Here is a 27442-nt window from a genome sequence, read left to right as displayed (position 1 = left end):
AGGGGAGGCAAAAGCGGAAGGCAGCAGCAGAAAGTGAGGAGCAAGACTTAACAAACAATTCCCAGAGAAAAAAAAATAAACCATTAAAGAAGAAGTGATGAGGAAAGGCGCGGTAAACAACAGCAAAAGAAACCGATCGATCAAACCGGGTATCAAAGCAAACGAGAGAAAAAGAAATGAATGGAAAAAAAAAGTGGCAGCAGCGGTAATCATTCGAATCTTGAATTCTTGATCCACCGATCCGAGGAGGAAAGGGAGAAAATGGCTGGTTCGGTTCGGGCCTTTGCGGTTGCAGGTCCACCACCACCCCGCGCCGCCCTGCCGGCGCGCAGCAGGTAGGCATTTGTTTAAGGGATTCTCTTCCGCGGCGGCCGGCCGGGTGGCTCTGCCGCGCCACGCCCCGCGCACATCGCGCTGCGCTGCGCTGCCCTGCCCAGCTGCTGCTGCTGCCGCGGCGTGCGCATCACTGGAAAGATGGGCCTGTGGGGACGGGCTCCCTCCTTCCCTGCGCTGCGCCATGAATGAGTGATGCGCCTTTTCTTCCTTCCATCTGGCGCAGCTCGCCTCCTACCCTTCCTTTCCGCGCTCCTCTGTCCATGCCCCGCTGCTGGCCTCCTCCTGCTTCTTGCTTACGGACTGGGTGTTCTTGGCTAGCGAGCAGCACCGGCGCCGGAGGCGATGGCGAAGGAGACGGAGTACTACGACGTGCTCGGCGTCTGTCCCGCCGCATCTGACGACGAGATCCGCAAGGCCTACTACATCAAGGTCCCCACTTAATCCTTTCCCTCCGTCTTTCTTGCTCGTCTGCTGCTGCTGCTGCTCAGCTTCTCCTCCCATCAGAAACATTAAATGCCTTTTGGTTCCTGCTAGTTTGGGAAATTATTCTCATGTGTTTAGATTCCGTTTCTATGTTCAGGCGAGGCAGGTGCATCCGGACAAGAATCCCAACGACCCGCAGGCGGCCGAGAAGTTCCAGGTTCTCACTGCAGCTTGATTCAGTCCATATTCTTGCTGGACAGCGACTTGATTTAGCGGACACAATGTGTGGCGTGCTGACAAGCTGAGATTTTTTCTCCTTCTGGATGATTCCCAGGCTCTTGGAGAGGCGTACCAGGTTCTGAGTGACCCTCTGCAGAGGAAGGCCTATGACGGCTACGGCAAGAACAGCGTATCCAGGTAGGTACTAGGTACCCACTTGACATTGGATATTTTCCAAAAAGAAAAATGAAAATGAGAGGAGGTATAACGCAGCAGCAATTGGAACTTCAGAACTCTGAGAGTTGAGTAAGTGGAGCCAATGTCTCCAGAGTGTTCATATACAGTGGATCAATCTCGATTGTCAAATATTTCAGGGACAACATACTGGATGGCACTGTTGTTTTCACCCTCCTTTTCGGGAGCGAGCTGTTCGAGGACTACATTGGTCATCTTGCAATGGCAACAATGGCTTCCACTGAGATGACAAGCGACACCGACAACCCCGAAAAGCTTCAGGATAGGCTCAAGGTTAGTTGACCGAGGAGGCAGGCTATTTCTGTACTAATGATATTGTGGCACTCCAAATTTTGATGAAATGATGTTGGTTCATTCTATTTTTATTGTGATCAAGAATGTACAAAGGGAAAGAGAGGAAAAGCTAGCTAGATTCCTCAAGGAATTCCTCTCACAATATGTTCGTGGCGACAAAGAAGGATTTGCTAGTCGCGCGGAAGCTGAGGCAAAGAGGCTCTCCAGCACTTGTCAGTCTTCTGATCCTATTAAACCATTTCTATTTTTATGTTCTCTAGCATTCAACTCACTGTGAAATGTCCATTGCAGCATCTGGACTGGATATTCTTCGCACCATCGGATACGTGTATTCTCGACAAGCAGCAAAGGAGCTTGGCAAGAAGGCCATGTACCTAGGAGTGCCATTCGTGGCTGAGTGGGTCAGGAACAAGGGCCACCTATGGAAGTCACAGATCACAGCAGCAAAAGGTGAAAAACTTTTTTCTCATAGGGTTCTGCTCTGATGATTAAAATTGCTGACTGATGAGGGCAAAAGGAGAAATGCAGGAGCCCTGCAGCTGTTGCAGTTGCAAGAGGAGGCCTGCCGGCAGAGTTGCAAGGATGGCATTGCCACGGAGCAGGATGTTGACTTTCAGATGAGGATGAACAAGGATCTGATGATGAGCTCACTCTGGAAGCTGAATGTTGTGGACATTGAAATGACTCTCCTGCATGTTTGTGAAATGGTATGTATCTTGAGGTATCTGATTACATACAGTATGATAAGTAGTGCCTAAAACTGTCTGGACTATGAGTAGTTTTCTATTCCAGGTTTGTCTGTTGAAACTATCCGCACATCAAGCTTATTTTATTTGACGTGGTCTTTATTTAGGTGCTTTACGAAAACAATGTCAAGAAAGAGGATCTGAAGGCCCGAGCAACGGCCTTGAAAATTCTTGGGAAAATATTTCAGGTAAATTAATTTATATGGCGATGTGCTGCATCTAGAGTTCAACCAGTGAAACTGACATTTACAAATTCAATGTTTGATCAAATGGAACATGAATAGAGGGACAAGGAGGCATTACCTGGGCCAGGGCCAGGGCCAGGGCCTTCAGGGCCATCAAAACGAACAGTTCTTGACGATGACAGCAGTTCAGATGACAGTTCAGATGATGACATAGCTCGGACGGTGCCATATCGAACTCCTGCATTTACTCAGGCAATTGTTCAATTACCATGCATATTTGTTTCATATCAATGATTTATGTATTGAAATCTTCAGTAAGAAGTCAGTACGTTTGCGGTGCAGGGAATCGGAAGGCTGTTCAGATGCTTATGCAACCCTGCTTATGATGTTGACGATGATTTTGAGCCCCGCAAATGATTTCTAAAGAAACAGACACCAATAGATGTGTTCAAATGTTCATGACTTTTGTCAAGTATATGATTCAGAACCATGTGAGTCCAGATCATACTTTGCCATCCTTTATCTTATGGATACACATGCAGATGCTGCTTCGGCTCTGGTGAGCACAATGACAGTTCAGATTTCAGGGTTCCCTTTCTCTCTCCCATGAACAGTAGCCCTTCTTTTTTCCCTTTTTTTTTTGAAATAGATTCAACTGGGCTGTGTTGTGCCTGTGTAATTTATTGTTATTGATGTTGTCGAGAAAAAAGGAAAAGAACAAGGTTATGTAAAAATCCATTTTCTGATCCTAAAATGATATGGTAAATTCAGGTATGAACATCAACTTTTATTTAATACTGTTGTTTGCACATCGTATTCTATCTGCAAACATTATGTAACTTCATATCGACAGTCACTCTTGTCATTACCAGAAGGTAGTGCATTGCTCTCTTTACTGTTTTTTTTTGAGAGAATTAGAGAATGATGGTTTAATTGCTCCCGTCAAACATGGATGATTGGATGAAGATGGAAGTCATGCAGAGAGCCAAATGCTGAAATGTTCAGCTAGCTGAGGGGTTGACCAATTAGAGACAGGCTGAACAGATTACAGGATGTTGGATGCGAAACGATGCAGATCAGATGATCAGGTAGCCCAGTGCACTGACGCACCTCAACAAGCAGTCTGCAGCCTGCATTGCACATAGCCACCAGTCTGGTAGAGGCTCCTTATGAACTATACAACCACAGCTGCCACATGCCACATACAGTTGCTCTGTCTCTCTCCCCCCTCCACCACTACTCTAGTTCTCAGCTCATCTCTACACCAATTACACAACTGGAGCCGGTACCGGGATCACTTTGCTCAGGCCCGGAGCTTGGCGAAGAGGCTGCCGAAGGAGAAGAAGCTGGTCCTGGCCATGCCGCCGGATCCAGGCTCCGGCGCCTTGGCGACGGCGGCAGGGACGCTCTTGACGTTGAGCATGACGGTCTGGCCGACCCGCCCCCGGAGCCCCTCGATGGTCTTCATGTCCACCGGCTGCCCGGAGGGGTTGCGGACGTAGAAGACGTTGGTGGCCTGCCCGCCCACCGTCGTCACGTCGGCGCGGGTCACCGTCAGCCCGTGCTCCCGGAGCACCCTCGTCACGTCCGACAGCAGGCCCACCCGGTCCCTGCCGCACAGCTCCAGCGTGAAGCCCTGCATCCACGGCGTCAGCGACAGAAAATATTTTTTTTTGGGTAGAATCTGATGAGCAGGAGGTAGAATCAGGCTGTACTTCGGATACTCGTCTGGAGATGGCTGCTTCGAGGCACCTGATCACCCTCTCCGCTTCGTCTTTCAGAAGCGTCTTGCCGTCCTTGCGGCGGATGTACAGCTCCTGGACAAGACCACGCTTCATGAATACGATCTCCATGGCTGACACTACTGTTCCATGGCGTGTGCAGGACAGGGGCAATGTGGATCGTGTACCTGGATGCCGTAGTTGGCCTCCGACGAGACGGCGGCGTGGAACACGACGTACTGCATGTCCGTGAGCGTGCAGACGATGTCGAACAGCAGCTTGGACCGGTCCCGGCACCTGACGTTCACCACCGAGTAGGACTTCTCCTCGCAGTGCTCCACCGTCACCACCGGCCTGCTGCCGCCCTCGCCGCCGGCCGCCGGTGCGCCGTCTCCGTCGCCGTCCACGTCCACGTCGGCGTGCATGAGCTGGTGCAGCCGCCGGTCCACGTGGTGCGGCGCCGACCCGACCGCGAAGTTGGCGAGCGCGCCGCGGCAGCCGTCGTCGCCGCCGCCGTCCCCGTACCCGCGGAGCACGTGCCGCAGCCGGGTCTCGATCCGGGACACGCGGCAGGGGTCGTCGATGGCCTGGCCCGTGGCCACGTCGTTCACGTACACCACGCAGGCGACGCGCATCCGGTGGGTCCACACCTCGGCCGCCAGCACGTTGCACTGGAGGTCGGCGAGCACGGCGAAGATCTCCGAGAGGAGGCCCGTCCGGTCGGGGCCCTTGAGCTCGATGGCGGTGTGGTCGCCGATGGAGTGCAGCCCGACCGATCTCCCCGGCGAGTTGCTGCCTTTTGCGCCGAGCAGATTGCTCTCTGGACCTAAAGCCTGACAAAGAAAAAGGTAACAGTCAGTTCGTTGTTCCGACTTTGCCAGCTAAAACCATTGTAAAATTTTTCCAACCTTCTCAATGTACTTGATGGTCTTGTCATCAGTAACCTTCTGCCCTTGCTTATCCACGACATGAAACACTGCATCAAGATGCCACGCATGGTATGAGCATGACTCGTCAATCTCTGAACTACACGAGTTGGACCTTCCAACAGACAGTATAATGGGAAGGAGGGAGCGTTATCTTAATCTTACTTACCATCCATGAACCACCCGCCATCGGAGGTGATGTAGGCCTTGAAGATGTGGAGGTCGAGGTCACTGAGGACCTGCAGCACCTCCAGCAGAATGCCATTCTTGTTCATGCTGTCAACCTGCAACCCGGAGGTAAGCCGAAACAGATGAGGTGAGATGATTTCTTTGAAACATCGCCCCGTAATATAATCTGTCAGCGGAGCAGAAGAGATCGGGAACGCCTCTTACCTTCACCAAGGTGCAGTCACTGCACGTGGTGTTGTCGATGCACACCCTGCAAAATTTATCACTCTGTTTAAGTACACGAAGCAGCAAAAGAGTACTGAAAGATTGGACCATGGACTGTGAATTTTTCTGCAGTTGGAGTGGAAGTCCGACCTGGGAGGGTTGATGCGCTGGTTGAAGTTCTCGTACTCCGGATCAAAGTAGGGCAGCATCTTCGCGGAGCCGGCGAAACCCTTCCACTGAAACACAGATCGACAAATACATGAACAGCAACGTCATGCTGCAAATCTCTGTATGTAAATCGATGTCAACCATGCGTGATATTCCCCAATCATTGAGAGCAGAAGCTCCGGTCCAATTATACAACGGATCGGAGCATCAATCATGGCGAAACTTCTCAACAAAGAAGGCCGGTGCAATCATTGCGGGCGGGAGAGCAAGCGTACCTTTCGCTAGGTTCTTCTTTCAGTAGCCCGAGCTTCAGTTAAACGCCACCCCTGAAATAAAGCCATTAGCAGCTGCCGATCAGTTTCTGAACTTCACAGGCAACGGTGGTTGGAGGACCATCCGTGCTAAAAAAGGCCCCCTAGCAGAGACCTCCCTCTACAGCGCTGTAAAGCCACTACTGCACCAATCCTTACGCCGGATCACCGATCATCTTGGAGGTCACAGCAGCAAAAATCTCCTCGAACGAATCCAAGCCGAGCAAAGTGGCGTCAAAGGGCGGCGATAATATATGCGCGCGCATGTGGCCGCGCATCGCGATGCTGAGATCCAGACCGGCGGGTAGCCGCACGAACAGCGGCGCCGGCCGGACCGGATGAATTATTGGCGGCGGCCGGCCGGAATCCAATCCCGGCGAAGGGAGGCGGAATGGGGTTGCCACTGCCGGTGGCCACCGCGGGGTGCAGCGCGCAATAGAATAGGCACCGAGGAATCGCGGGCCACGTCAGGGTGACCGGGACGGCGGGACGCCGCGGGAAGGAAATGCCTTTGGGGTCGGGGCGGGGACAGGCGCGGTTCCGTCGGATTCCCGGCGCGAGTGCGCGCGCGCGACGAGAGAGATCCGCTGCTCCGGCTAGCCGTCGATGCAGCCGGGGACTGAGGTGCGCGGCCGGACGGAATTGTCGAAGGGGGGGGGGGGGGACAGCGGTGACTGTGGCCGCTAGCAGCCGTAGCCCGGACGTGTACGTCCTCCCTGGCCGTACGCGTTCAGAACTTGTCCATTCCTGGTAAACCGTTCTCGGAGCCGGTGTCCATTTCTGGTAACTTGACAAAAGCGAAGGACGGTACGCAGCCCTGCCGCTTGCTGGCTGCTCGACGGACGCGACCAGACATGGCACGTACGGCTCTCGGGGAGCATCAGCGGCCGCTCACTCTCGACACCAGGCGAGGCACAGCCGCACAGGTGCGTACAGGAACGGCAGCACTTGGCAGGAAGCGGAGGACACATGGACGGCGACGGCCAAGAGGGCAAGGGGTAGGTGCGGTGGCAACCTGGGAATGGCAGCTAGCGAGAGTGGGCAAGGCACGCAGAGATCTCTCCGGCTTCAGAGAAGCCGAGCGCAGCGGGGCCGGGGCCACGGGACGCAAAGATCCGGGGCGCGGCCCGGCCGGACGACACAGACAGGCGGGCCCCCGATGCCGGCTAGAGGCCGCGCGGCGGCCACGTCGACTTCCCCCCCGAAACCGAAAGGCTAGAGCCGCTTTCAGAAGATGCGGCAGGCGGGTGAGCGTGAGCCCCGCACGGGCGGCTCCAGCCGTCCAGCGTGCGGCCTGTGGCTCTGGCTGCCGGCGTTCGCCATCGGGGAATCGGGGGTTGGGCCCACCCCGCGAGGTGGAGGTGGCGGGAGTGGGACCGTCCTACCCCGCGCCCGTCGGACGACGATCCGCCCGCCGCCACCGCCGCCGCCGGGCGTCTGTTCACATCGCAGGGCCTATGCTATGCTAGGTGCTAGCCGCCGCCCCCTCTGCCCGTCTGCCGGCTGCTCCGTCCTGCTCTTGTTCGGCACGGGTGGATGGTGCATCTTTGTCTCCACCTCTCCGCCTTGGCCTTCGCCGTGCACAGTGCACTCCGTTGCAAACTCTCTCTCTCTCTCTCTAAAAATCTGTTGGGCTGGAGCTAAAAAACGGGGGGCAGATCGGTCAATGACACGTAGTACGAGCAATGCTCCTCTCGCAGTCACCGCTAGCCGCCAGCCAGCCACGCACCTCAATCATCGCCATTCACAACGACGGCCGATACGATTTCCCCTCGCCCATCCCGACGGCGACGGAACAAACACTGCCGGACCCGCTCGTCAGCGTCACCCAGGAGAATGACGGACGGGATGACACAGGGAGGAGCAGAGCGCGGCAGGGAAGAGGTTTCGAAAGGCATTCCACGCTCGCTCTGGCTCTGGCTCTGGCTCCTCGTCAGCCGCCAGTCACCTTGCAACCGCCACCGCCCGGCAGCGTTCCCAATCCAGCAAGGTTGCCCAGCGCCACCGCCCACCACAGGACACGGACGCGGCTGCAGCCGGCAGATGGAGATCGCGATCTAATCCGCCGCCCATCATGCGAACGATTCGGTCTCAGACCAGGCTGCGTTGTTTCTAATCGGCGGGCGGAGGAGACGACGAACAGCGGATGGAATTTGGGTGGAGGTTGCTGCTGTTACCTCCCTGCTCGCGCGTCGCTTCTTCTCCGCCTCCTCCTTCCCTGCTTGCTTGCTCCGGTCGGGCTCGATCGATCGCTTGCTCGGCTGCTCCCGGTCCTGATCGCCCCTGCCGCTGCCTGGTGCTGCGCTCGCGCTTGGCTCGCGAGCTTAATTTCGATCTGCCCCCGCTCCTGCATCTCATGGAGGAGGAGGGGAAGCTGCGGGTGAGGACATGGTGGGGGGCAGCGGAGGGAGGGAAGGGACGCCAGGGGAGGGAGGGAGAATCATATCGAGAAAAGGAATGGCGAAAGGGAGGGAGATATGGATGAGCGGAAGGGAGGGGCGCAGATGGGGGCCTCGCGCCTCCTCCTACTCCGAGCAACTTGAGACACAGGACGGAGGAGGGCTAGAGTCACTCACCGGTCACCACCTCGGCATACGCCCGCCACTTGACGCCGGTCTCTACCCTTACCCCTGTCCCTCCCTCCAGGAGGAGGGTTATATAGGCCGTGTAAACGCTAGGTGCAGGCGCACAAGCACGGAAGCACCTCGCCACCCTCCCTCTTTGCAGGAAGGTGCTGCACGCGCGGTAAAGCTGTAGTAGGTGGTGTGGGACGAGGGACGACGCCAGGTAATCGTAGCGTGTCGATGGATTGTGCAACTAAGCGTGACGTGGTCGTCGTCGATCCTGGCATCCTAAATCTGCAAGAAACGAGCACACGGTCCTTGCGTCCGAGACAACAAACTCTCTGAAGATCTGTACAGGCAGTGGAAAGGTTAGGCACGGGCACCCACACCCTCACCAAGGGCTCCGGGCGGCACTCTCCCTAAGGAAAGAAAGCAGCTGTTGTCGTGGTGCTGCACGAGCGACAAAAGCTGTAGGTGGTGTGCGACAACCGATGCCAGATAGTCACGATGTTCAAGCATGTCATTTGTAGATACTGCAACTAATCAGGACGTGGTTGTCTCGGTCCAAGCATCCTGAACCCGCAAGATACATTCGCAGCTTCTCCGTTGATAACAAAACAAACAACGCCACAAAATTAGCATGCTTGTGTAGTGGTAGGTCTCTTGGAGATGGACCTTGAAAACGGCAGGTGCGGGGCACGCATGCCCTCATCACCAGAGCTCGGATGGCACTCTCCCAAATTCAGAGGAAAGAAACAGCACTGGCGTGCAGCATTGCATGCGCGAGAAAGCTGTAGGTAGTGTGCGACAAGCAGTAGTACCGAGTAGTCACAACGCCCGTGTCAGGACGTTGAGTAGATGTGTTACAACTAGGCAAGATGTGGTTGCCATCGCGGCATCCCATATCTGCAAGAAGATGTGATCTACATGTTTGTAACAAACGGCAGCAAGAAATGTTGCATGTGCATAGCTGGGATGCGGGTGTTTATGTGCAAAAACTATGGCGTTTTGCGCATACACACCGTACACGGTAAGAAGATCTCCTGGCAAAAACAAGTTACATATGTGATTACATGACAAGCAAAAACAACTCAGCACGTCGTACCGTAGCTGTGTTTTTGAGATCCCGTGCTATCATCATGCCTTGCTTAGTGGCAAGTAATTTACCAACTAAACTCGCAAGTTTTTTTTCTCTCCTCATTTGATCTGTCTATTATAAGGGCAAGTCGTAAAGTATTATAGGTTTACCCTGATAGTTCTCATGTATTTGGTGAAATCCAATTTTTATATTTAGTTTTCAAATATAAGCACAGTTAGGATTTTTTTTTTGTTGTATAGGCAGCAGTTTTAATCAAATCAAACTAAAAAAGTAATTTTGATAAAGTATATAAACTGAATACAAAATTCCATGGTAGATGTACAAAAAGCTTTAATTTTTTGTCCCATGCTCCATGGGTTCTTTCCACAATCTCCTAATGGGACTAACATGTGGCTTCTTTTTGGGGCGAACGTCGCGATCCTAGCTCATCTTATTACATACATGATGTCAGATGGAGTGACTAAAATACATGGATCGCACACAAAAATCATATATGCTAGGAAATGTACCCCTTTTTTGCAAATTTGAGCTAGTGCGCCTGTCACTATTAGCCTGGTAGCATCTCTGAAAACAATGCAGGCTAGGGTATGTATTCTATACTAGCTGCTGTGCCGCAAAAGAGAAATGTATGGACACAATGGAGATGGATTATTCCATGGGCTGACATAGGGCAAGATTCATGAGAGAACAATTCCCCGAGAATGGTTTTGAAGTCAACTTTATTTGTGCCCCAGCTAGTTCTTTTCTTTTTCTCGAAAAGAAAATGAAGGTCATGATGCGTGTACGTCGTCCCACCAGCTGATACAGTAGTGCAGTGGAAGAACAGACAAGAGAGATCTACCTGGCGCTCGCAAGATCAGGATCAGCAGTTCAGCACAACCTGTGTTGTGATCAGAATCAAGCACAGGGCACAAGAGAAGCATGAAGCAAGATTTATGACATGGTAAGGTCCAGATGTGGATCGATGTGAAGGATTCGGATTCCATCGCCATTCTCCAGTACATATCGTGCGCCTTGATGCATGACCATCCACTTGTGTACTATTCAGATAAGCTTTAGCGAGGAGAACCTTTTTTTCGATATAAATCTTGTGAAACTTATCTGGACAAATGAGACAAGCCATGGTGCTCTGCACACCTTTACCAAAGACTAGGCTTGCGCACTTCTCTTTCTTTTCAAGAACTACCTGTACTTCACCATGAAAAAAAAGAAGATAGACCTGAAGGAAAAAATTGTCGTTTATTCAGGCATTGCACTTCAGAGCTTCTTGCAGATCTGTGTGTTCTCCATTCATGGTGTACGCGTGGAAGGCTCTAGCTTGACACATGCCCGATCCTTCGAGACAAGGCCAATGCCTCCTGTAACACGCGTAGCCGGTTGGTGCTTCGTCAGACTTCATCTTATTACCTGGGCTCGTTGCATATATTGCTCGGAGCAAGGACAAAATGGGGGATGACGCAGCAGCACACACCAGGCCGGGGCTGCAAGCTTTGGGACGCAGCCAGCTAGCCGCCTAGCCTAACCCCCTGCCTGGGAACGCCACGGAACCTCCTCCTCTCCTTTTCGCCTCGCCCTGATCTCCCTCCTCCTTTCCATCGCCATCGCCATCGCACGCAGCACAAGGGGCCCTCCTCCTCCCCATCATTGGGCCACTGTCTGCCCCCATCTGGAGACGGCAGCGCGGACATGGCGTTGCCAAAAAAAAAACATTGTTTCTTCGGATGAACTCTTATCTTTTTTTTTTTGTTGAGAATTGCAAGACCATATGGTATCGTTGTTGTAGTTGTAGCAGGCAGATCATAATATATTGCCCAAGAACACCCATTGCAAATGCCTTGGTTGCCTGATGGCCCCTCCCGGTGGCCGGGCCGGCACCTTTCACGTGCGGCGACAGCGGCGATGATCGGCGAGCAGATCGAGCACAAATAATTGCGCGCGAGAAAGATCAGAAGATCCCTTGCCTTCGACCATAGCTGCACGCCGATCGATCTATCTGCCGTTTGGCCACTAGCCGAGCTGATTAGAAGTTGTGGGCCTGCTAAGCTTCAGGCCGAACAGTTCAGTCAGACTCCATATGCTGCATGCCCAGACAAAGTGCAGGGGGCGTCATGTTGTTGCTGAAGATTATTCAGTACAGACTACAGACGGACATTATAGCGCATGCGTCAAATCTCTGTGTCTTCGCGATGAGACTTTGGCTTGCCTCTGAATTTTGCATCAAGATGGTCTCTGCATCAGCTTCAGTGCCAAGGGTGTTCTGGCGAGGTGCCAAGATATACAGGCAAGGTATGAATAGATTCAGAGACTGTCGGGAGCCATTGATAGTGGATGTCTCCTTTCCATGCTTCAAGGCTCAGGGCCTGACAGCAACGTGGGTGACTTTGAGAGGACTTGCTGCTGGCGGGGGGCCAATGGCGTCACGACCAATCATTGGACCAAAAGGAGTGGCCACCGTTCAGGTGCTTCCAAAAGTTTCTAGGATTCAGAGAATACCTTGCTATTTATTTATGTGCTCTATTTTCTCTGCTCGTCTTTCAAGACGAGAACAGCAGGATCCTTTCTTGTTTGATTGCCTCTGTTGATATGTGAGTGATAACTGTAACTGATAAGAGAGAGAGAGAGAGAGAGAGAGAGAGAGAGAGAGAGAGAGACGTAGAAGGAGAACTAGTTCACACTATGTTCCATACCATCTGGGCACAAGGTAGTTGAAGAAGATACTGGGATAGAGCCTGCACATACTTTATTGAGTTGTTTGGTTGTTTAGCATAGCAAATTTTCTTCTATGTTTACCAGTGATATTAGAAAATTGTTAAGTTCCTTGAAGTATTTGTGGCCAGATAGCCAACGACGTGTAGAGTGTTCATGCTCTGACATACTTCGATGTGCAGGCGTGTGCCATTTTGGTTGTCTCACTAATCTCAGAGGCACGTGTGCCACTTAACTTTGGTCTTCCAAAAGTAGGAGAGCCGAACTGACCTGTACTGCGAAGCAGGGCCCACCAGCAGTCGTAGATGCACGAATTTTGCAGGTGCCACCCTGGACCTTTCAAACTAATCAGAAACCACTCCTCTGCCCCTGTCCCTCCCCACCGAAACCCTACGCCTTCCTTCGCCGGCTGCGAACTCCGGCGGCAGAGCCATTGAGATCCCGGGGCTTCTCCGGCGAGGGGGTTGCTCCTGTCCCAAACCCTCTCCCGGCCCTTTGTTCAACAGGTGATCTTTCCTACCTCTGACGCTTCTCCGTCCCCCGCCTAACTGCGCGCAGCCTGTGCGATTTTGGATGCCGATCTATGCTCGTAACCTGTGGAATTCGAGAATTTAGTCCATTGGTCTTGTTTCTGGGTCGGAGTTGTATGCTGGACTTTGACTTTTGGGGCCTTAGGGTTTAAGCTTGGGAAGGTAGCTAGCATTGTAGCAAATGCAAGAAGGGACTGAAACGCTGAAACTGCACGGGAGTGCACACTGGAATGTTCTGGTTTCCATTGTTCATCTGTCACAATGGTGGTTCCATTCGGGGCAAAAATCTTTCCAGAGTTGATGGTGCTCTATATGTGGCAGTGTCAGGATTTTACCAGGCTATTTCAGTAGGTTAGGTTGAAGCTTAGAGAATTCAAAACCTCTTAACTGCAGAAAAGGGGATTAGAGATCAGTGAAGCAGCAGGGTCAATGAAACTCTTTCTGATCTTTTTTTCCAGAATTGTTGGTACTATTCATGTTACACATAATTTGTCAAGCAATTGACAATCGTACTACAAGTCTAGTTAGTGCAGGATGTGTAACCAGGGAATGAGGGGAAATCAGTTGGTATGATGGGCTGAATTGAGCCCTATACAGGAAGTAGCCCAAGGCTTCATTCATCATAGTGAAGGCTCACAAATTTGCAGTGTTAAAATTGAGCTTAGTTTAGGCTTCCCACCAAGCTAGAGTGCTATAGTAGTGGCAAAAGGACGGTGGTTGAAACCAAGTACCGTGATGGCTCGATGGGCTTGCTTGCTTGAATGGAGCTTTGCTTTGAGCAAGGTTAAAATCATATCAAACACACTGAAAGGACCAATTGTCATGTCCACGTAACAGTGTAGTATTTAATGTGGCCTTTTCTATAACTTTTCGAGCTTCTAGATTACTTCTGGTTAAAAAAATCTCAATGATTGGTGATGGGGGTGACGAATTGGAGAAACCGGATCAACTAAAGTTCTAGCTTTGGTGAAACTTTTCATGATTTAACAATAACTACAATGTAACCATGTACTGTTGTACTCTAGCGTAGTATTCTCCACGGTCATATAGTGTTAATGAAATGAGCTCAGCTTACCTCTGCTTAAAAAAAAGATACTTTGCATTTCTTCGGACATGCCTGAAGCCTTGAGGGTTTAGTATCGAAACTTTTACTCTCATCGAGAGGATGATATTAGGAGTTGGAATAATTTTCTAATTTATTTCTCACACAATGCCATACCCACCTGAGGGGTTGGGGATACATATTTATAGCTGGCCAAGACAGCAAAGCATATGCCGAGATGCTAGTCTAAAAGCCAGTGATGCTTAGTCTAAGATGCTGTCCTAAAAGCTAGTCTAAGATGTTGAATGCTGTCTTGGTAGATGCTGTCCTGGCTAGGGCAGCAAGACCACCATGCCGAGAACCACAAAGACCAACAGTACAAAGATTTATCCCATCATTCTCCCCTTAAGTCTTGTGCGTCGTCTTGTGGGAAAGTTGGACCATCCCGGTCCGGGAACAAAGCTCAAGGAACTTGATCCTCCCAAGGGGCTTGGTGAGCAGGTCTGCAAGTTGGTCCTTGGTGTTGATGTAGCTCGCCTTGATGCTCCCTTCCTCCAAGCAGCCTAGGATGAAGTGGTACCTCACCCGAATGTGCTTGCTCTGTTCATGGAAAATGGGGTTCTTTGCCAGGGCCAGAGCGGACTTGCTGTCCACCCTGAGCTCCACCGCTCCAGTGTCTCTGCCGAGGAGATCACCAAGCAGTCGAGTGAGCCAGAGCGCCTGAGTCGAAGCAGTGGAGGCCGCTATGTACTCGGCCTCGCAGCTGGACAGAGCCACCACCTGCTGCTTGACAGATTGCCAGATAACGAGGCACTTCGAAGAGGGTCCCGCTCGTGCTCTTACTGCTGTCGATGTCGCCGGCGTGGTCACTGTCGCTGTACCCGATAAAGTGTACCTCCCCAGGACACCTCGGGTAGTAGAGAACCGTGGTCGAGAGTCCCTGCAACATAGCGGATGATCCTCTTCACAACCTGCTGGTGCTCCGTCGTCGGTCACTGCATGAACCGACTAACGCAGCCGACGGAGAATGCCAAGTCCGGCCGTGTGTGGGCGAGGTAGCGAAGGCTCCCCACAAGACGTCGGTACTGCGTAGCATCCACCTCCTTTCATCGTGCTGTCGCGGCTCAGCTTCAGCCTCTTCTCCATCATAGTGAGAGCTGGGTTGCAGTCGGTGAGCCCAGCCATCTCAACGACACGCTTGGCGTAGGCGGTCTGTTGAAGCGTGATCCCGGAGTCGTCCTGGTGCACCTTGATCCCCAGGTAGAAGGAGAGAAGTCCCAGATCACTCATCTGGAAGGTGGCCTTCATCTCTTCCTTGAACGCCACCACCTCCGCATCCTTGGTGCCGGTGATCACCAAGTCGTCGATGTAGACACCCACTAGCAGGGCGTTTCCTCCATTGCCCAGCCAGTAGATGGCTGCCTCGTGCGGGCTTTGCTCGAAGCCTATCGCTTTGAGCATGGAATCCAACTTGGCATTCCACACCCTCGGTGTCTGCCGTAAGCCATAGAAGGCCTTGCGCAGGCGTAGCACCTTGCCCTCCTTGCCAAGGATCGCAAATCCCAGTGGCTGGTGCACATAGACCTCCTTCTTCAAGTCGCCATTAAGAAACGCCGACTTGACGTCCATGTGATAAACTCGCCAGCCTTCCTGGGCAGCCAGCGCAAGGAGGAGTCGCACGGACTCCATCCCTGCCACAGGGGCGAAGGCATCATCAAAGTCAATCCCCTCCCGTTGCACGAAACCGCGTGCCACCAAATGAGCCTTGTGCTTGATGATGGCGCCGGCTTCATCCCTCTTCAGCTTGAACACCCACTTAAGGGTGATCGCACAGTTCTTCTCAACCGCGTCCATCTCCGACTGCATCGCTTCATGCCATGCCACGTGTCTCTTGGCTTCTGCGAAATACCGAGCTCGCTGTTGTCGCACGCAAGGTGCAACTGCGCCTCCAGATCATGAGGTACCAGTTCTGGCACTGGCTGGTCGCCGATAAGGTCCTCCATCATACGATACCACAACGCTCACCGCTGTGGTACGCGTCGATGCGCTCCTCATCATGAGAGAGCGGAGTAGCGAACTCCACCGGGCTATGCTCGACATGAGCTGGTGTTGGAGTAGTCGTGCCCGGAGGGGTGGCTGGTGGTGCTGGAGTGCGTGGGGTCACCGGCGGTAGTGGTATCGGCGAAGAGCTAGTCGTAGCCGGGGTTGTGGCTGGAGAGCATGCGCTGCCAGAGTAGCGGGCGCCGGGGTCGGTGGAGGCTCGGGGACTGGGGTAGGCACACTCAGTGAAGAGGAGCTGCCTACTCCCCCAGTTACCTCGAAGTGGACGTACTCGATAGTGAAGTCATTGTACGTCGGAGTTGAGCCATCTTCCGCCGCCTTGTCCCATGCCCATCCTCACCCTTCGTTGAACACTACATCGCGCGCCGTGCGCACACGCTGTGTCTCCAGGTCAAGAATGCAGTAGGCCTTCGAGCCCTCCGCGTAGCCGATGAACACCCCCGGAGTGCTCCCGTCGTTGAGCTTGCCGACGTGGCCAAGCTCCTTGGCGAATGCGAGGCAGCCAAAGACCCGCAGGTGGGAGACCGCCAGCTTGCGCCCATGCCGAGCCTCATACGGCGTCCTACCGTTGAGAGCCTTGGTAGGTGAGCGGTTCAGGATATAGACAGTCGTCACCACCGCCTCTCCCCAGAAGACAGCTGGCATCCCCCTCTGCTTGAGGAGGGCTCGAGCCATCCCCACAACCGTCTGGTTGCGCCGCTCGACGACGCCGTTCTGTTGCGGGCTGTACGGCGCGGAGTAGTGGTGTGAATGCCCTCATTAGCATAGTATGACGCGAATTCAGCAGCCATTGTCAGTGTGCAGCACGCGCAGCTTGCGGCCGCACTCCGCCTCTGCAGCAGCCTGCGTGCGCCTGATGGCGTCCGCAGCCTCTCCCTTGCTGCCGAGGACCATCACCCACATGTAGCGGAAGAGGTCGTCGATGAGCAGCAGGAAGTAACGTCGTCCTCCCGGTGTGGCCGGTGTCACCGGGCCACACAAGTCCCCATGCACGAGCTCGAGCCGCTCCTTGGCTTGGAAGCTCGTCTGCTGGGGAAAGGGGAGCTGCCTCTGCTTCATCAACATGTTGATGTCGCAGAACTGCTCCACGTGGTTGAGGCATGGCAGGCCTCGCACCATCTCCTTGGCACCGAGCCGCTTCAGGGCCTCGAAGTGAAGGTGCCCGAAGCGCTCGTGCCACCGCCATGTCTCGTCGTCCTGACGAGCAGCGAGGCAGAGGGGTTGTGCCACCTGTACATTAAGGACGTAGAGTCGATTTGTGCCTCTGGTTACCTTGGCAAGAAGGCGACGATGGCGATCCCAAATCCTCAGGACTCCATCCTTGATCTCCACACGCGAACCATTCTGATCCAGCTGTCCCAAGCTGATGATAGAGTTCCTCAACATGGGGATGTAGTAGACTCCAGTGAGAAACCTATGCTCACCAGACTCGGCAGTGAAGATGACGGAGACTACACCCTTGATCTCCACGCCGGAGGTGTCCCCAAACTTGACAGAGCCTCGGACGCTGGAGTCAAGCTCGGTGAAGAATTCCTGCTGACCGGTCATGTGATGGGCGGCACCGGTGTAGAGGCACCACCCGTCAGTCTTGTCGTTGTTGGAGGCATCGCCGAGAAAGGTGTGTGTCCTCGGCTCGTCAAAGTGGAGGAGAGCAGCTATGGCCGATGCTGCTTGAGGTAGTTCGATGCTTCCGTGTGCCAGGAGCAGAGCCGGCTCCTCCTCCTCCACCTGTGCGATGTGGGCCTAGCCGCGTCGTGGCTGTCGACAGTCCTTGGGCCAATGGCCAACCCTGCCGCAGTTGTGGCAGGCGTCGTCTCGTGCCGGCTTGTGCGCGTCGCCGGCGCCACCCTAGGCGCCACCCTCGGCACATCCTCGCACCCCGGCCTGGGAGCCTTCGCGTGCCTTGCGCGGCTTGCTGCGCCTGTGGCCGCCTGTCGAGGAGGAGGGCTCCCCCTCCTCCCGCCACCCTGGCAGGCCTCCCACTATTCCCGAGTGAGATGGAGCTTCCCGCCAATGGTGATAGGCCCCAAGAGAGGTTGTGGCTTATCGCTGTCGATGACCTTGAGCTGACCTATCGCCTCCTCGATCGACATCGTGGAGAGGTCCAGCAGAGACTCGATCGATCGAGCGATCCGCTTGTACTTCTCGGGGACGCAGCGGAAGAGCTTCTCAACAGCTCTCTCCTCGTCGTACGTGTCATCACCATACTGCACCATCTTCTGCAGCAGAGTGTTGAGATGGAGAGCAAAGTCATCAACGTCCTCACCTAGCTTGAAAGCCAGATTCTCCCACTCCTTGCGAAGTGCCTGCAGTATGGACTTGCGCAGTGGCGGAGGGCCCGGTATTGCCCGGGCAATACCTCGGCCGGCCCAGCCCAATTAGAAAAAAAAATCTAACCCTAGTTTGCTCGACTGCTCCCCACCGGGCACCGTGCTCTGCTGTCTGCTCCCCACCCCGCCGCCGCCCGCAGCCCCGCCCGCCGGCCGCCGCCCGCAGCCCCGGCGCCCCGCACGCCGCCCGCAGCCCCGCCCGCCCGAAGGCCGCAGCCCCGGCGCCCCCGGCCACCCGCAGCCCCGGGCCCCGGCGCCCCGCACGCCGCCCGCAGCTCCGCCCGCCTCTGCGGGCTGCGGCTCTGCGGCTCTGCCTTCTGGCTTCTGCGCCAGGTCGTGATTGGGTACTTGGGTGCCAGGTCGTGAACTCGTGATTGCTCAATGTAGTGGTTCTGTGGTTGGGTACTTCATACTTGGGTGCCAGCCTGCCAGGTCGTGATTGCTCATTTGCTCAACTCTCAGTCTCTCACTCTCTCAGGTCTCAGCAAGGGCGTGCAGTGCAAGAGCATGTGCCCTCGTCTAAGCTCTGGCAGGAACCAGGAAGCAACTAGCAAAGTACTAAAGTAGCAAACTAGTCAGGAAACTCAGGATCAGAGCCGCAAGAAATCCAAATCCCCACAAATCCAGCAGCTCCGGCCTTCTGCCTTCTGCGCCTCTGCGCTCCGAGGCTTCTGGTGAATGCTTTCTTCGATTCCCTATGTGCTTTGTGAATTGTGAAGACGTATTTTGATTCCCTACATTTCAATTTATGCAGTGATTAGTGGATAGTACTCCAATCCCACGTCTTTGCTAACCAATCTACTTTTCATGTACTAATATCCGTGTATGTGCAGATTGGCGCCGCTCCGGCCGCCGTCCTTGCCGACTTGCCGTCTTGCTGAGTGCCGGCGCCCCGCCGCCATCCTAAGTTCCTAACCATGGTTGGAAATAGCAAGGGGAAGAAAAAAATTAACCAAAACGGTATATTTTTACTCATTGTCCAGTGTCTAGACTCTAGGCCTCTAGCAATGTCTATTACTATTAATTTATAGGTATATCTTGAACATTCGGCATTTCGGCTGACCAGTGACCATATTTAATTTCAGGGATCTATAGATATTTTACTCGTGGACAAAGTAGCACTCATGCTAGTGGAGTTTATCTTCATCATGAACCTGAAGTAGAAGTGGAAGCAGAAAACATTGCTCATCCGGATGTTCAAGATGACAACGGTGAAGCGGAAGAAGATGCACATGTTCAAGAAAATGCACATGTTCAAGAAAACAATAGTGAAGAAGTTAATGGTCAAGAAGTGGAAGGTATAATTGAGTTCAACCCGGACCACATTATTTCTGATCCGGGTCTTCGTATTCCAATTGATCGCTTTGTTTCTAATATTAGAGATGAAGTTAGAAGGGCTTTCATAGTTAAAGGTCCGACTCAACCAATTGGTCATAATTTTCCCAAGTCAAATGATAAAAGGAGCTTTCAAAAACATTGGTTTAGGCAACATAGTTGGTTGGAATATAGTTTGCAGAAGAATAATAAGGCTTATTGCTTCTATTGCTACCTTTTTAAACATGATCGAATGGATGATAAGTTTTGTTATGATGCATTCACAAAACTTGGCTTCTCACAGTGGAGGAATGCTTCCTTGGCATTTTCCAAACATGTTGGTGGGCCTAATAGCATACACAATATTGCAACAACAGCATTTCATGATTTTGCTAACCAAAGGTCAAGTATAGGAGATAAGGTTTCAAGTTATACTAGAGATGCATTGGTTAAATATGAGACTCGATTGGAAGCTTCCTTAAGTATTGTAAGTTATCTAGCATTGCAAGGTGAGCCATTTCGGGGACATGACGAGTCTGCTACTTCTTTGAATAAGGGAAATTTTTTAGAATTTCTTGATTGGTACAAACAAAGGAATGAGGAGTTCAGACAAGCTTTTGATGAGTTGTGTCCGAAAAATGCCAAAATGACTTCTGGAACAATTCAAAAAGAACTTGCAAACTGTTGTGCAGAGGCAGTCACAAAGGCAATAAAGGAAGAAATGGGGGACTGTCTATTCTCTGTTCTTGTTGATGAATCCCGTGATATATCGGTCAAGGAACAAATGGCTATAGTTGTGAGATTTGTCAACAAAAAAGGAGAAGTAATAGAAAGATTTTTGGGTATCAAGCATGTCAAGGACACAACATCAGAATCATTGAAGAGAGCATTGGTTGAGATGTTAAGTGATCATGGATTAGTTGTTGCAAGGCTTCGAGGGCAGGGGTACGATGGTGCTTCTAATATGAGAGGAGAGTTTAATGGTCTTCAGAAATTGATTCGTGATGAGAACCCATTTGCTTTCTATATACATTGCTTTGCTCATCAGTTGCAATTAGTAGTTGTTGCTGTCTCAAAATGTTGCTCATCTCTTGAGGATTTCTTCAACTACGTGACATTGATTGTGAATAACACTAGTGCTTCTTGCAAAAGAAAGGATTTACTGCTTCATAAGCATCGCTTAACTCTCTTGTCTAAGTTAGATAGTGGAGAAATTTCATCAGGAAGAGGTAAACAACAAGAAACATCATTGGCAAGACAAGGAGATACAAGATGGGGATCTCATTAAAGACTTTACTTCGTATTGAGTCTATGTGGAATTCAGTAATTGAAGTTTTAGAAATTGTGCATCAGGATGAGCGCAATCCATCGGGTGCAGGAGGCTTGGTGGAAAAAATGGAGTGTTTTAGCTTTGTATTTAACATGAAGATGATGTTGCAAATTCTCCGCATCACAAATGAGCTCTCTCTTCTCTTGCAAAGGAAGGATCAAAATGTTGTTCAAGCTATGTCTTTGGTTGTTGATGTGAGAACACGTTTGCTTAATTTGAGAAGTGAAGGTTGGGAGCCATTGTTTGAAGAAACTAAAGTATTTTGCCTTGCAAATGATATCCCAATACCAAATATGAGTGATGTTTTACCACGATATGGTCGGTCAAGGAAAGGTGGGAGAAACAATATCACTCAAGAGCATTATTATCGTGTTGATACTTTCTATACTGCTATAGATTCTATTATCACTGAGTTGGATCATCGCTTTAATGAGCTATCCTCGGAGTTGCTTGTGGGTTTTTCTTGTCTTGACCCAAGAAATTCATTCTCTAAGTTTGATGTGGATAAGCTTGCTCGGATTGCGAATATCTATTATGAAGACTTTTCTTTTGATGACTGTAAGATTATAAAAGATCAACTAAAAACTTTCATTATTCATGTGCGAAGAGTTGAAGAGTTCAAAGCTTGTTATGACCTTGCGAGCCTAGCAAAGACAATGGTTCATCTAGAGAGACATATTGTGTTTCCATTGGTGTATCGGCTTATTGAGTTGGCATTGTTATTACCAGTGGCAACCGCAACAGTTGAAAGAGCCTTCTCGGCTATGAAGATTATTAAGACAGAATTGCGCAATAAGATGACCGATGGTTGGCTAAATGACTTGATGTTGTGCTACATTGAAAGAGAAATATTCAAAAGACTTGATCTTCAACAAATAAAAAAGGCATTTCAAAATAAGAAAAATAGGCAAATGCAATTGCCTAGGTCTCCTAGACCTAAGCGCAACTAGAGGTATATTTTATTCCTCTTTTTAAACATTCTTCACTTAAATATATCATTATTAACTTATTTTTATCTTTTTTGCAGATTTTTAATTGCTATATTGTAATTGATATTTGGATATTATATAACATGATCGCGTCATCACGATGACCTCTTGATAAGGTATTTTTTCGCTCTCATTTCAGTCTCATTTTATATTTGCTTGTTGTGAAAAACGTTTAAATTACGGCATGTATTTTTTAAGCTGTTATCTCGGCAACACCTTGATTTTTTTGCGTCCTCCGCCACTGGACTTGCGGGCGCATTCGCTGCCGATGCGTGCCGCAGCGATGGCATCCCAGGCCTTCTTGGCAGTCCGCTTCTTGGAAAGTGAGAACTGCATCTCGGGCGGGACTGTAGCAATGAAGGCATCCAGCGCCCGTCGATCCTTGTCGTAGTCGACGTCGCCGTACCGAACTGCCTCCCACATGTGCCGTACCTGGAGCCTTACCCTCATCACCGCGGCCCACTCGACATAGTTGGTCTTGGTGAGGGTAGGCCACCCACCGCCGGGACTAATGACCCTGACAACAGCATGGATCCCGTGGTGACCATGGCACCGGTCCAAGGAGGGAGAGTCGCGCCGCCTGTAAAGGCCGCGATCTCCGTCGACCCGGCCGCCGCCACCGGGAGCGCGGCTGCCGCGCGCGTCCTCGCCAGGAGCGCCGCCTGCGCGTCCACGCCCGTCTAGGCTGCCGCCACCGCGCCCGTGGGGGTGCGCGGCTGCCCACCGCGCCGCTTTCTCTCCCGCTGCTTCCCTCGCCAGCTTGAGTTCCACGTCGGTGCTGCCGTCGGCAGAGGTAGAGCTGCTGATGCTACTGTCGCGTAGAGCCTTGAGCTCCACTGCCACCGCACATGCTGCATCCGCCGCCGCTGCTGCTTCCACTTCCGACCTTGCTGTTGCCAGTTCCGCCGCCACCAGCCTTGATGCCCTCGCCGCCGTCGCAACGGTCTCTGCCGTCGCTCGCTCGCGTTCCTCTGCCGCGGCGAGCTCGGCCTCCTGTCGGTGCCGCACGCTCGAGGCGACTGAGCGCTAAGACTGTCCTTCGGACATGGCGCGCTAGTGGGGGCTGCTGCGTGGGGAGGAGGCTGCCTCAGACGCGCTACTGCCCGTCTGCGCAGGGGAAGAGTGATGAGTAGGGACAACCGGTGTTCCTGCTCCCGGCTGAGGATAAAGGGAGGCGTGGGAAGGAGATGAGCAGGAGATGTTTAAGCTACAGGATAGAACGGTAATTTTCTGATTTATTTCTCACACAATGCCATACTCACCTAAGAGGTTGGGAATACATATTTATAGCTAGCCAAGACAGCCAAGCATATGCCGAGATGCTAGTCTAAAAGCTAGTGATATTTAGTCTAAGATGCTGTCTTATATGCTATCCTAAAACCTAGTCTAATACGTTGAATGTTGTCCTGGTAGATGCTGTCCTATGCTATTCTAGTTGGGGCAGCAAGAGACCACAAAGATGAACAGTACAAAGATTTATCCCATCAATATATACATTTTTTTACATGTTTCCTCAGTTTAATACAAACAGAATTAGCTAGCACACTGCTTGGGATGGACTTTGGAGCAAAAGAGAAGCTCTATTTACCCGTAGCATGCCAAATATACACGAATAACTGTTCAGAACTCTGAATGCTTCCAAACTGTAACTAATATTTTCTGTTTTAATCCTACGGTGTTGATCAGTCTGACAGGACTGAAGCGAACTTTGACACACCATGCATATCATAGGCACAATTAGTGCCTAGGGAAAAGTAGTAAATGCATTGATGTGGCCCAGTTGGAAACTGCATCCACACACGATTAAGTAATGTACTGTCCCCATCATATAGGCACACCATCTTTACTTGTTGACAATTACAGGGATTTAACCCGTTCCTGGATTTGCATGTTGTCTATTTTCAACATGTGTAAAGAAAGAAGACAGATGGCTCTCAGAAGCTTCCTACAGAACTGAGGTACGGGTTTTAGTATTTTCCTCCCATAAGCAGTCCGTTTCAGTTCAAATAAAACACCCTTGTCAATTGTCCCTTTCGTGGATATACTGATGATTTATGCAACAGAATGACAGATGAAATAAATCATCTTCAGTTAGGGAAGTTCAATTAATTAGTTCGTCTATCGCAATGATTCCCCTCTCAGATGTCGATTGCTAATCAAGTCCAACAACGTGGAATTCACGGGTGATGTTAGGAGGGTACCTAAGCTTTGATACCTGTTGCACAACAAACAGCGCCGCATGCCAGCCCACGCGTGAGTACTCCCTCCTATTTATGAGCTGTACTCTTACCAGAACGAATATGGGATTGTCCCAACTCTCGAAAACTGTGACAAGGTAAACGGTGTATGAATTAAGCTAGTAGGTGAGCTAATAAGATGAGTAATTTGAAGTGACGCCAGGGGCCTACTTGGGTGTTAGGCATGTGTCCTCTTCAAAGTGTGGGGTAAATGATGTTAATATGGACCATCTCAACTGTTGATTTTATAATTAGCATCTTTAGCTGGATATAGGAGGTAAAGTGATATCCACTGGCATATACAAACTAAGTGCAATGTGTTATCAGTCGGCGTATTTTTTCTTATCATGGGTTAAAGGTTCAACTGCTTGTCAGACTCTATGTAAAAGGTGCTCTCACTGGTTAAGGATATGAGTTGGGATTTTATGGTTTAAAATCACGAATTACCCTGGCAAGTGCATTTTTTGTGTAAAGATAGTTCTCTCAGGATTCATGAACGTTGCTACTGAATTATCATCATGATAATGTAATTCATTCAAACGGGAAGAACGTCGGAAAAATATCTTAACTGAAGATACTGAACTAACATAGGAACTTCTGAAGCACTAAGTATATGGCATCACCTCCAACCCTCTGATAAGAGATCCTATTATCACAGTTCTTTGTATATATAGTGGATTTCTACGAAATTCAGGTGTTTGTGCTATGCCTCTGCAAATTGTACTTGGTTTGGTCAGTTCTATGTTCTTATCACTGCATTGGTGCTTCATATTTTTATTTTGATACTCTTTCGTTCTGCATGATAAACAATTGGTGATCTGCACATCTAGTATAGGCATAAGAGTACAATTAAATTCTCCTAAGATATGATCATTTTATTTTCTTATTGAGAAAGTAGACGTGGTATGTATATGTGCTCATGCATATGTGGGGATGATGGGTTAATGTAAATGCTATATCTGGTGGTAAACTACCAGAATCTAGGCTCTCTCCTTTCAGCTAAAAGTCTGTTACATTCTTAAAGAAAAAAAATCGTGAAAAAACAATCACAATGATAACAGATATAAACCACTACCATAGCTATAATTAATCTTTTGCTAGTTTTATTTGAAGTGTTCCCCTTCACTTTATATGTCGATCACCTTTACATGTCTGTTGAGTCAGAATAGGTAGGACAATAGGACATGTATTAAACCATTAAGATGCGAATTAACAACTTCAACCAGTACAAGCTTTAGCTATAGAGAGAAAAGCTCTATGTTCCTCACACCACTGAATTAGTGTGAATTTCCTTAATAATTGTGACTTGTACGACTGAAATTTGTGGGTTAAAACCCATGTCAGCTAGATATCTTGTAAACAAGCTATGCTAAATTATCCAGCTGCCTACAAGCAGAAACTTCTAGTTTTTTTAAAAAATACATTTGGGTAATAGACACTATGAGTTTATTACTGTGTATTGACTCCCGCGATTAGTGATCTAAAGACATCCATTAGGCGATGAGTAACCAATCAGGGCTTTGGACGGCTTCAGTTTTGCAAGTTGGGTGTGTTCATGGATGCACTGCATGGTGTGTACTGCTTCCCACACGCAAGCTTGCCTTGTGACCACGTAGATGTAAACAATCATATGATCTTGAAAGCTTATCTTGTTGATAGCGGAGATGGACATATATATGCTTGCGTATGCTCCACCCACCTTCTCTTTTCATGGTTTCTGTTAAATAGAAGCATCTCAATGTTCCCTTTTTCTTCGTGGGTGAAACTGAAACACCATTTTTTTCACATAGATGCAAAGATAAGTTTGGGAGAAAGCAACAATCTTCTGGCCATACTTCTACATCAGTCTCCTAACCCACAAGTAGCAAGCAATGTTCCGCAGCAAGTAAGTCAAAGTAAACCACCAAATGCTTCAGAAAATCAGCTGATCTTTAGAGCATCGCTAAGTGACTTGTGTTCACACACATGTCAAGGTTATCAGATACAAGCTCAAGCTTTATACCTGTTGCATGATAGTTAATTACATGGTAATGATTTAGGATAGACTGGATTAAGTTCGATGCCTATCAGGCCATCTGAATCATACATAATGCAACTTGCAACCACTTACGTAGATATCACCATCACAGTTAATTAAATGGCTTGATAGGCATATATAGGACCTACCGTCAGCACTACTTACTAGCTAGGGTTCTAATTATTTGGCAGACTCACTTCATCATAGTCATCTAGCGACAAAAACACCTCATCTAAGCATGAAAGCTCCGTGCCCTCATCATGGAAGCTCACTTGCGAACCGCAACTCGACTCGAACACTCTGCATATCACCCAGTTGTTGGACTCCTGCAAAGATTAGATTGGTTTTGTACCCCAGTCAGTTGCTACATGTATAAGCTATTAAGCTGCTGACTGCTGTGAAGCAAACAGGATATGCTGTATCACTCACCGTGCTTGAGTGAACTCTCTTCCTTTGGGATTTCCTACTGGAACTTGAGCTGCTTGAGGTGCTGCTGCCGCTGACATTATATCCTCCATCTTGAAGGTGGTACTCATGCATGATCCAGTTAGTTTTGAAACCCTTGGAAGGTTCGCCGGTGCAGAAGATGAGTGTCTTCTTCAGGCCGACAATACAGCCACTGCTTGTCACTGTTTCATCAGCACCAATAGGGTTCCAGTACCCATTCGGTGAGATCCTGCTCTGTGCTGCATGGCTGAAGAAATACCACTGGTTTCCAGCTTGCAGTGCAGTGCCTTGGGGATTATCTTTTATCAGCACATGATATTTACCATGAAAGTAGAGAAATGGATGAGGATGCAAACCATTCAGTTCCCACGGGTTGTAGTGTTGCAGAAGAACTGTTGGGATGATGTCAGGGCGGCATGGGAGGTTTGCCGCTTTGCGCCGGAGGAAATGGACGACAAGATCTTCATCTGAGGGGAAGAAGTGGAAACCTGGAGGTAGGTCAGTAGCTCCTCCCATGCTAGCACTGCAGCTTCGCTGTAGTTTACGCGAGTCGGGGCGGCGGCGAAGAGGTTGAAAGGGGACGAGATGAAGGTGTAGTAGTAGTTCATGCTAGTCATAGTGACGGGGTGGTAGTCTTATAGTAGGAAGCATATGGGTGTGGGCTAGCTCGGTGAAGAGAGGGAGAGACGTGCAAGTCAAGGAGTGCTGAGAGGATTTTTGAGGCGGCTGCAGCTAACACAAGGAAAGAAACGCCCGATACGCCTTTCTCCCTCCCCTTTATTTCTTTCGTGGATGGAGC

At 50.5% G+C, this 27442-nt stretch overlaps 4 protein-coding genes across 8 annotated transcripts; 2 read left to right on the top strand and 2 right to left on the bottom strand.

Annotated features, from left to right (window-relative positions):
• The first annotated feature begins 108 nt into the window (after nucleotides 1–108).
• LOC112900607 (chaperone protein dnaJ 10) lies at nucleotides 109–3232 on the top strand. Its single transcript, XM_025969453.1, has 10 exons — nucleotides 109–765; nucleotides 917–976; nucleotides 1094–1176; nucleotides 1353–1506; nucleotides 1610–1739; nucleotides 1819–1977; nucleotides 2056–2234; nucleotides 2381–2461; nucleotides 2558–2710; nucleotides 2801–3232. The coding sequence occupies exons 1-10, from the start codon at nucleotides 679–681 to the stop codon at nucleotides 2873–2875; spliced, it is 1161 nt and encodes a 386-aa protein (XP_025825238.1). The 5' UTR covers nucleotides 109–678; the 3' UTR covers nucleotides 2876–3232.
• Nucleotides 3233–3439: 207 nt separating this feature from the next.
• On the bottom strand, nucleotides 3440–8709 carry LOC112875139 (ACT domain-containing protein ACR3). 5 transcript variants are annotated; one of them, XM_025938871.1, is made up of 10 exons: nucleotides 8554–8709; nucleotides 8155–8324; nucleotides 5942–5992; nucleotides 5649–5734; nucleotides 5499–5544; nucleotides 5275–5389; nucleotides 5088–5155; nucleotides 4368–5012; nucleotides 4174–4275; nucleotides 3440–4094 (listed from the first exon to the last, which is right to left on the bottom strand). In XM_025938871.1, exons 4-10 carry the CDS (start codon nucleotides 5705–5707, stop codon nucleotides 3762–3764), a joined length of 1368 nt encoding a protein of 455 aa, XP_025794656.1. In that variant the 5' UTR covers nucleotides 5708–5734; nucleotides 5942–5992; nucleotides 8155–8324; nucleotides 8554–8709; the 3' UTR covers nucleotides 3440–3761. The 5 variants fall into 5 exon arrangements, with proteins under 5 accessions (XP_025794656.1, XP_025794671.1, XP_025794664.1 ...); XM_025938886.1 differs by lacking the exon at nucleotides 8155–8324 and having other exon boundaries at nucleotides 8554–8616; XM_025938879.1 differs by lacking the exon at nucleotides 8554–8709 and having other exon boundaries at nucleotides 8155–8494.
• Nucleotides 8710–19208: 10499 nt separating this feature from the next.
• On the top strand, nucleotides 19209–22626 carry LOC112897586. Its single transcript, XM_025965927.1, has 3 exons — nucleotides 19209–19269; nucleotides 19395–19788; nucleotides 22296–22626. The coding sequence occupies exons 1-3, from the start codon at nucleotides 19227–19229 to the stop codon at nucleotides 22624–22626; spliced, it is 768 nt and encodes a 255-aa protein (XP_025821712.1). The 5' UTR covers nucleotides 19209–19226.
• A 3461-nt stretch (nucleotides 22627–26087) lies between these two features.
• LOC112902951 (NAC domain-containing protein 104-like) lies at nucleotides 26088–27267 on the bottom strand. The gene is made up of 3 exons (XM_025972151.1): nucleotides 27000–27267; nucleotides 26626–26930; nucleotides 26088–26522 (listed from the first exon to the last, which is right to left on the bottom strand). The coding sequence occupies exons 1-3, from the start codon at nucleotides 27157–27159 to the stop codon at nucleotides 26373–26375; spliced, it is 615 nt and encodes a 204-aa protein (XP_025827936.1). The 5' UTR covers nucleotides 27160–27267; the 3' UTR covers nucleotides 26088–26372.
• Between the last annotated feature and the right edge of the window lie 175 nt (nucleotides 27268–27442).

The sequence above is a fragment of the Panicum hallii genome, chromosome 1 (assembly GCF_002211085.1).
Source record: "Panicum hallii strain FIL2 chromosome 1, PHallii_v3.1, whole genome shotgun sequence".
Taxonomy (NCBI): Eukaryota; Viridiplantae; Streptophyta; class Magnoliopsida; order Poales; family Poaceae; genus Panicum; species Panicum hallii.
The sequence above is the reverse complement of the archived record's forward strand: the minus strand, read 5'-3'. Positions and strand labels throughout refer to the sequence as shown.

Coding starts and splice junctions, on each gene's coding strand:
- LOC112900607 (XM_025969453.1), top strand. CDS start 679: ATGGCGAAGGAGACGGAGTACTACGACGTGCTCGGCGTCTGTCCCGCC. Junction 977..1,093: donor AGGCGGCCGAGAAGTTCCAG/GTTCTCACTGCA, acceptor GATGATTCCCAG/GCTCTTGGAGAGGCGTACCA. Junction 2,235..2,380: donor TCCTGCATGTTTGTGAAATG/GTATGTATCTTG, acceptor GTCTTTATTTAG/GTGCTTTACGAAAACAATGT.
- LOC112875139 (XM_025938871.1), bottom strand. CDS start 5,707: ATGCTGCCCTACTTTGATCCGGAGTACGAGAACTTCAACCAGCGCATC. Junction 5,545..5,648: donor CAGCGCATCAACCCTCCCAG/GTCGGACTTCCA, acceptor TAAATTTTGCAG/GGTGTGCATCGACAACACCA. Junction 4,276..4,367: donor AGGCCAACTACGGCATCCAG/GTACACGATCCA, acceptor GGTCTTGTCCAG/GAGCTGTACATCCGCCGCAA.
- LOC112897586 (XM_025965927.1), top strand. CDS start 19,227: ATGGTTGGAAATAGCAAGGGGAAGAAAAAAATTAACCAAAACG. Junction 19,270..19,394: donor GAAAAAAATTAACCAAAACG/GTATATTTTTAC, acceptor ATTTAATTTCAG/GGATCTATAGATATTTTACT. Junction 19,789..22,295: donor AGGAGCTTTCAAAAACATTG/GTTTAGGCAACA, acceptor GCGGGACTGTAG/CAATGAAGGCATCCAGCGCC.
- LOC112902951 (XM_025972151.1), bottom strand. CDS start 27,159: ATGGGAGGAGCTACTGACCTACCTCCAGGTTTCCACTTCTTCCCCTCA. Junction 26,931..26,999: donor CAACCCGTGGGAACTGAATG/GTTTGCATCCTC, acceptor ATAATCCCCAAG/GCACTGCACTGCAAGCTGGA. Junction 26,523..26,625: donor AGAGAGTTCACTCAAGCACG/GTGAGTGATACA, acceptor TAATCTTTGCAG/GAGTCCAACAACTGGGTGAT.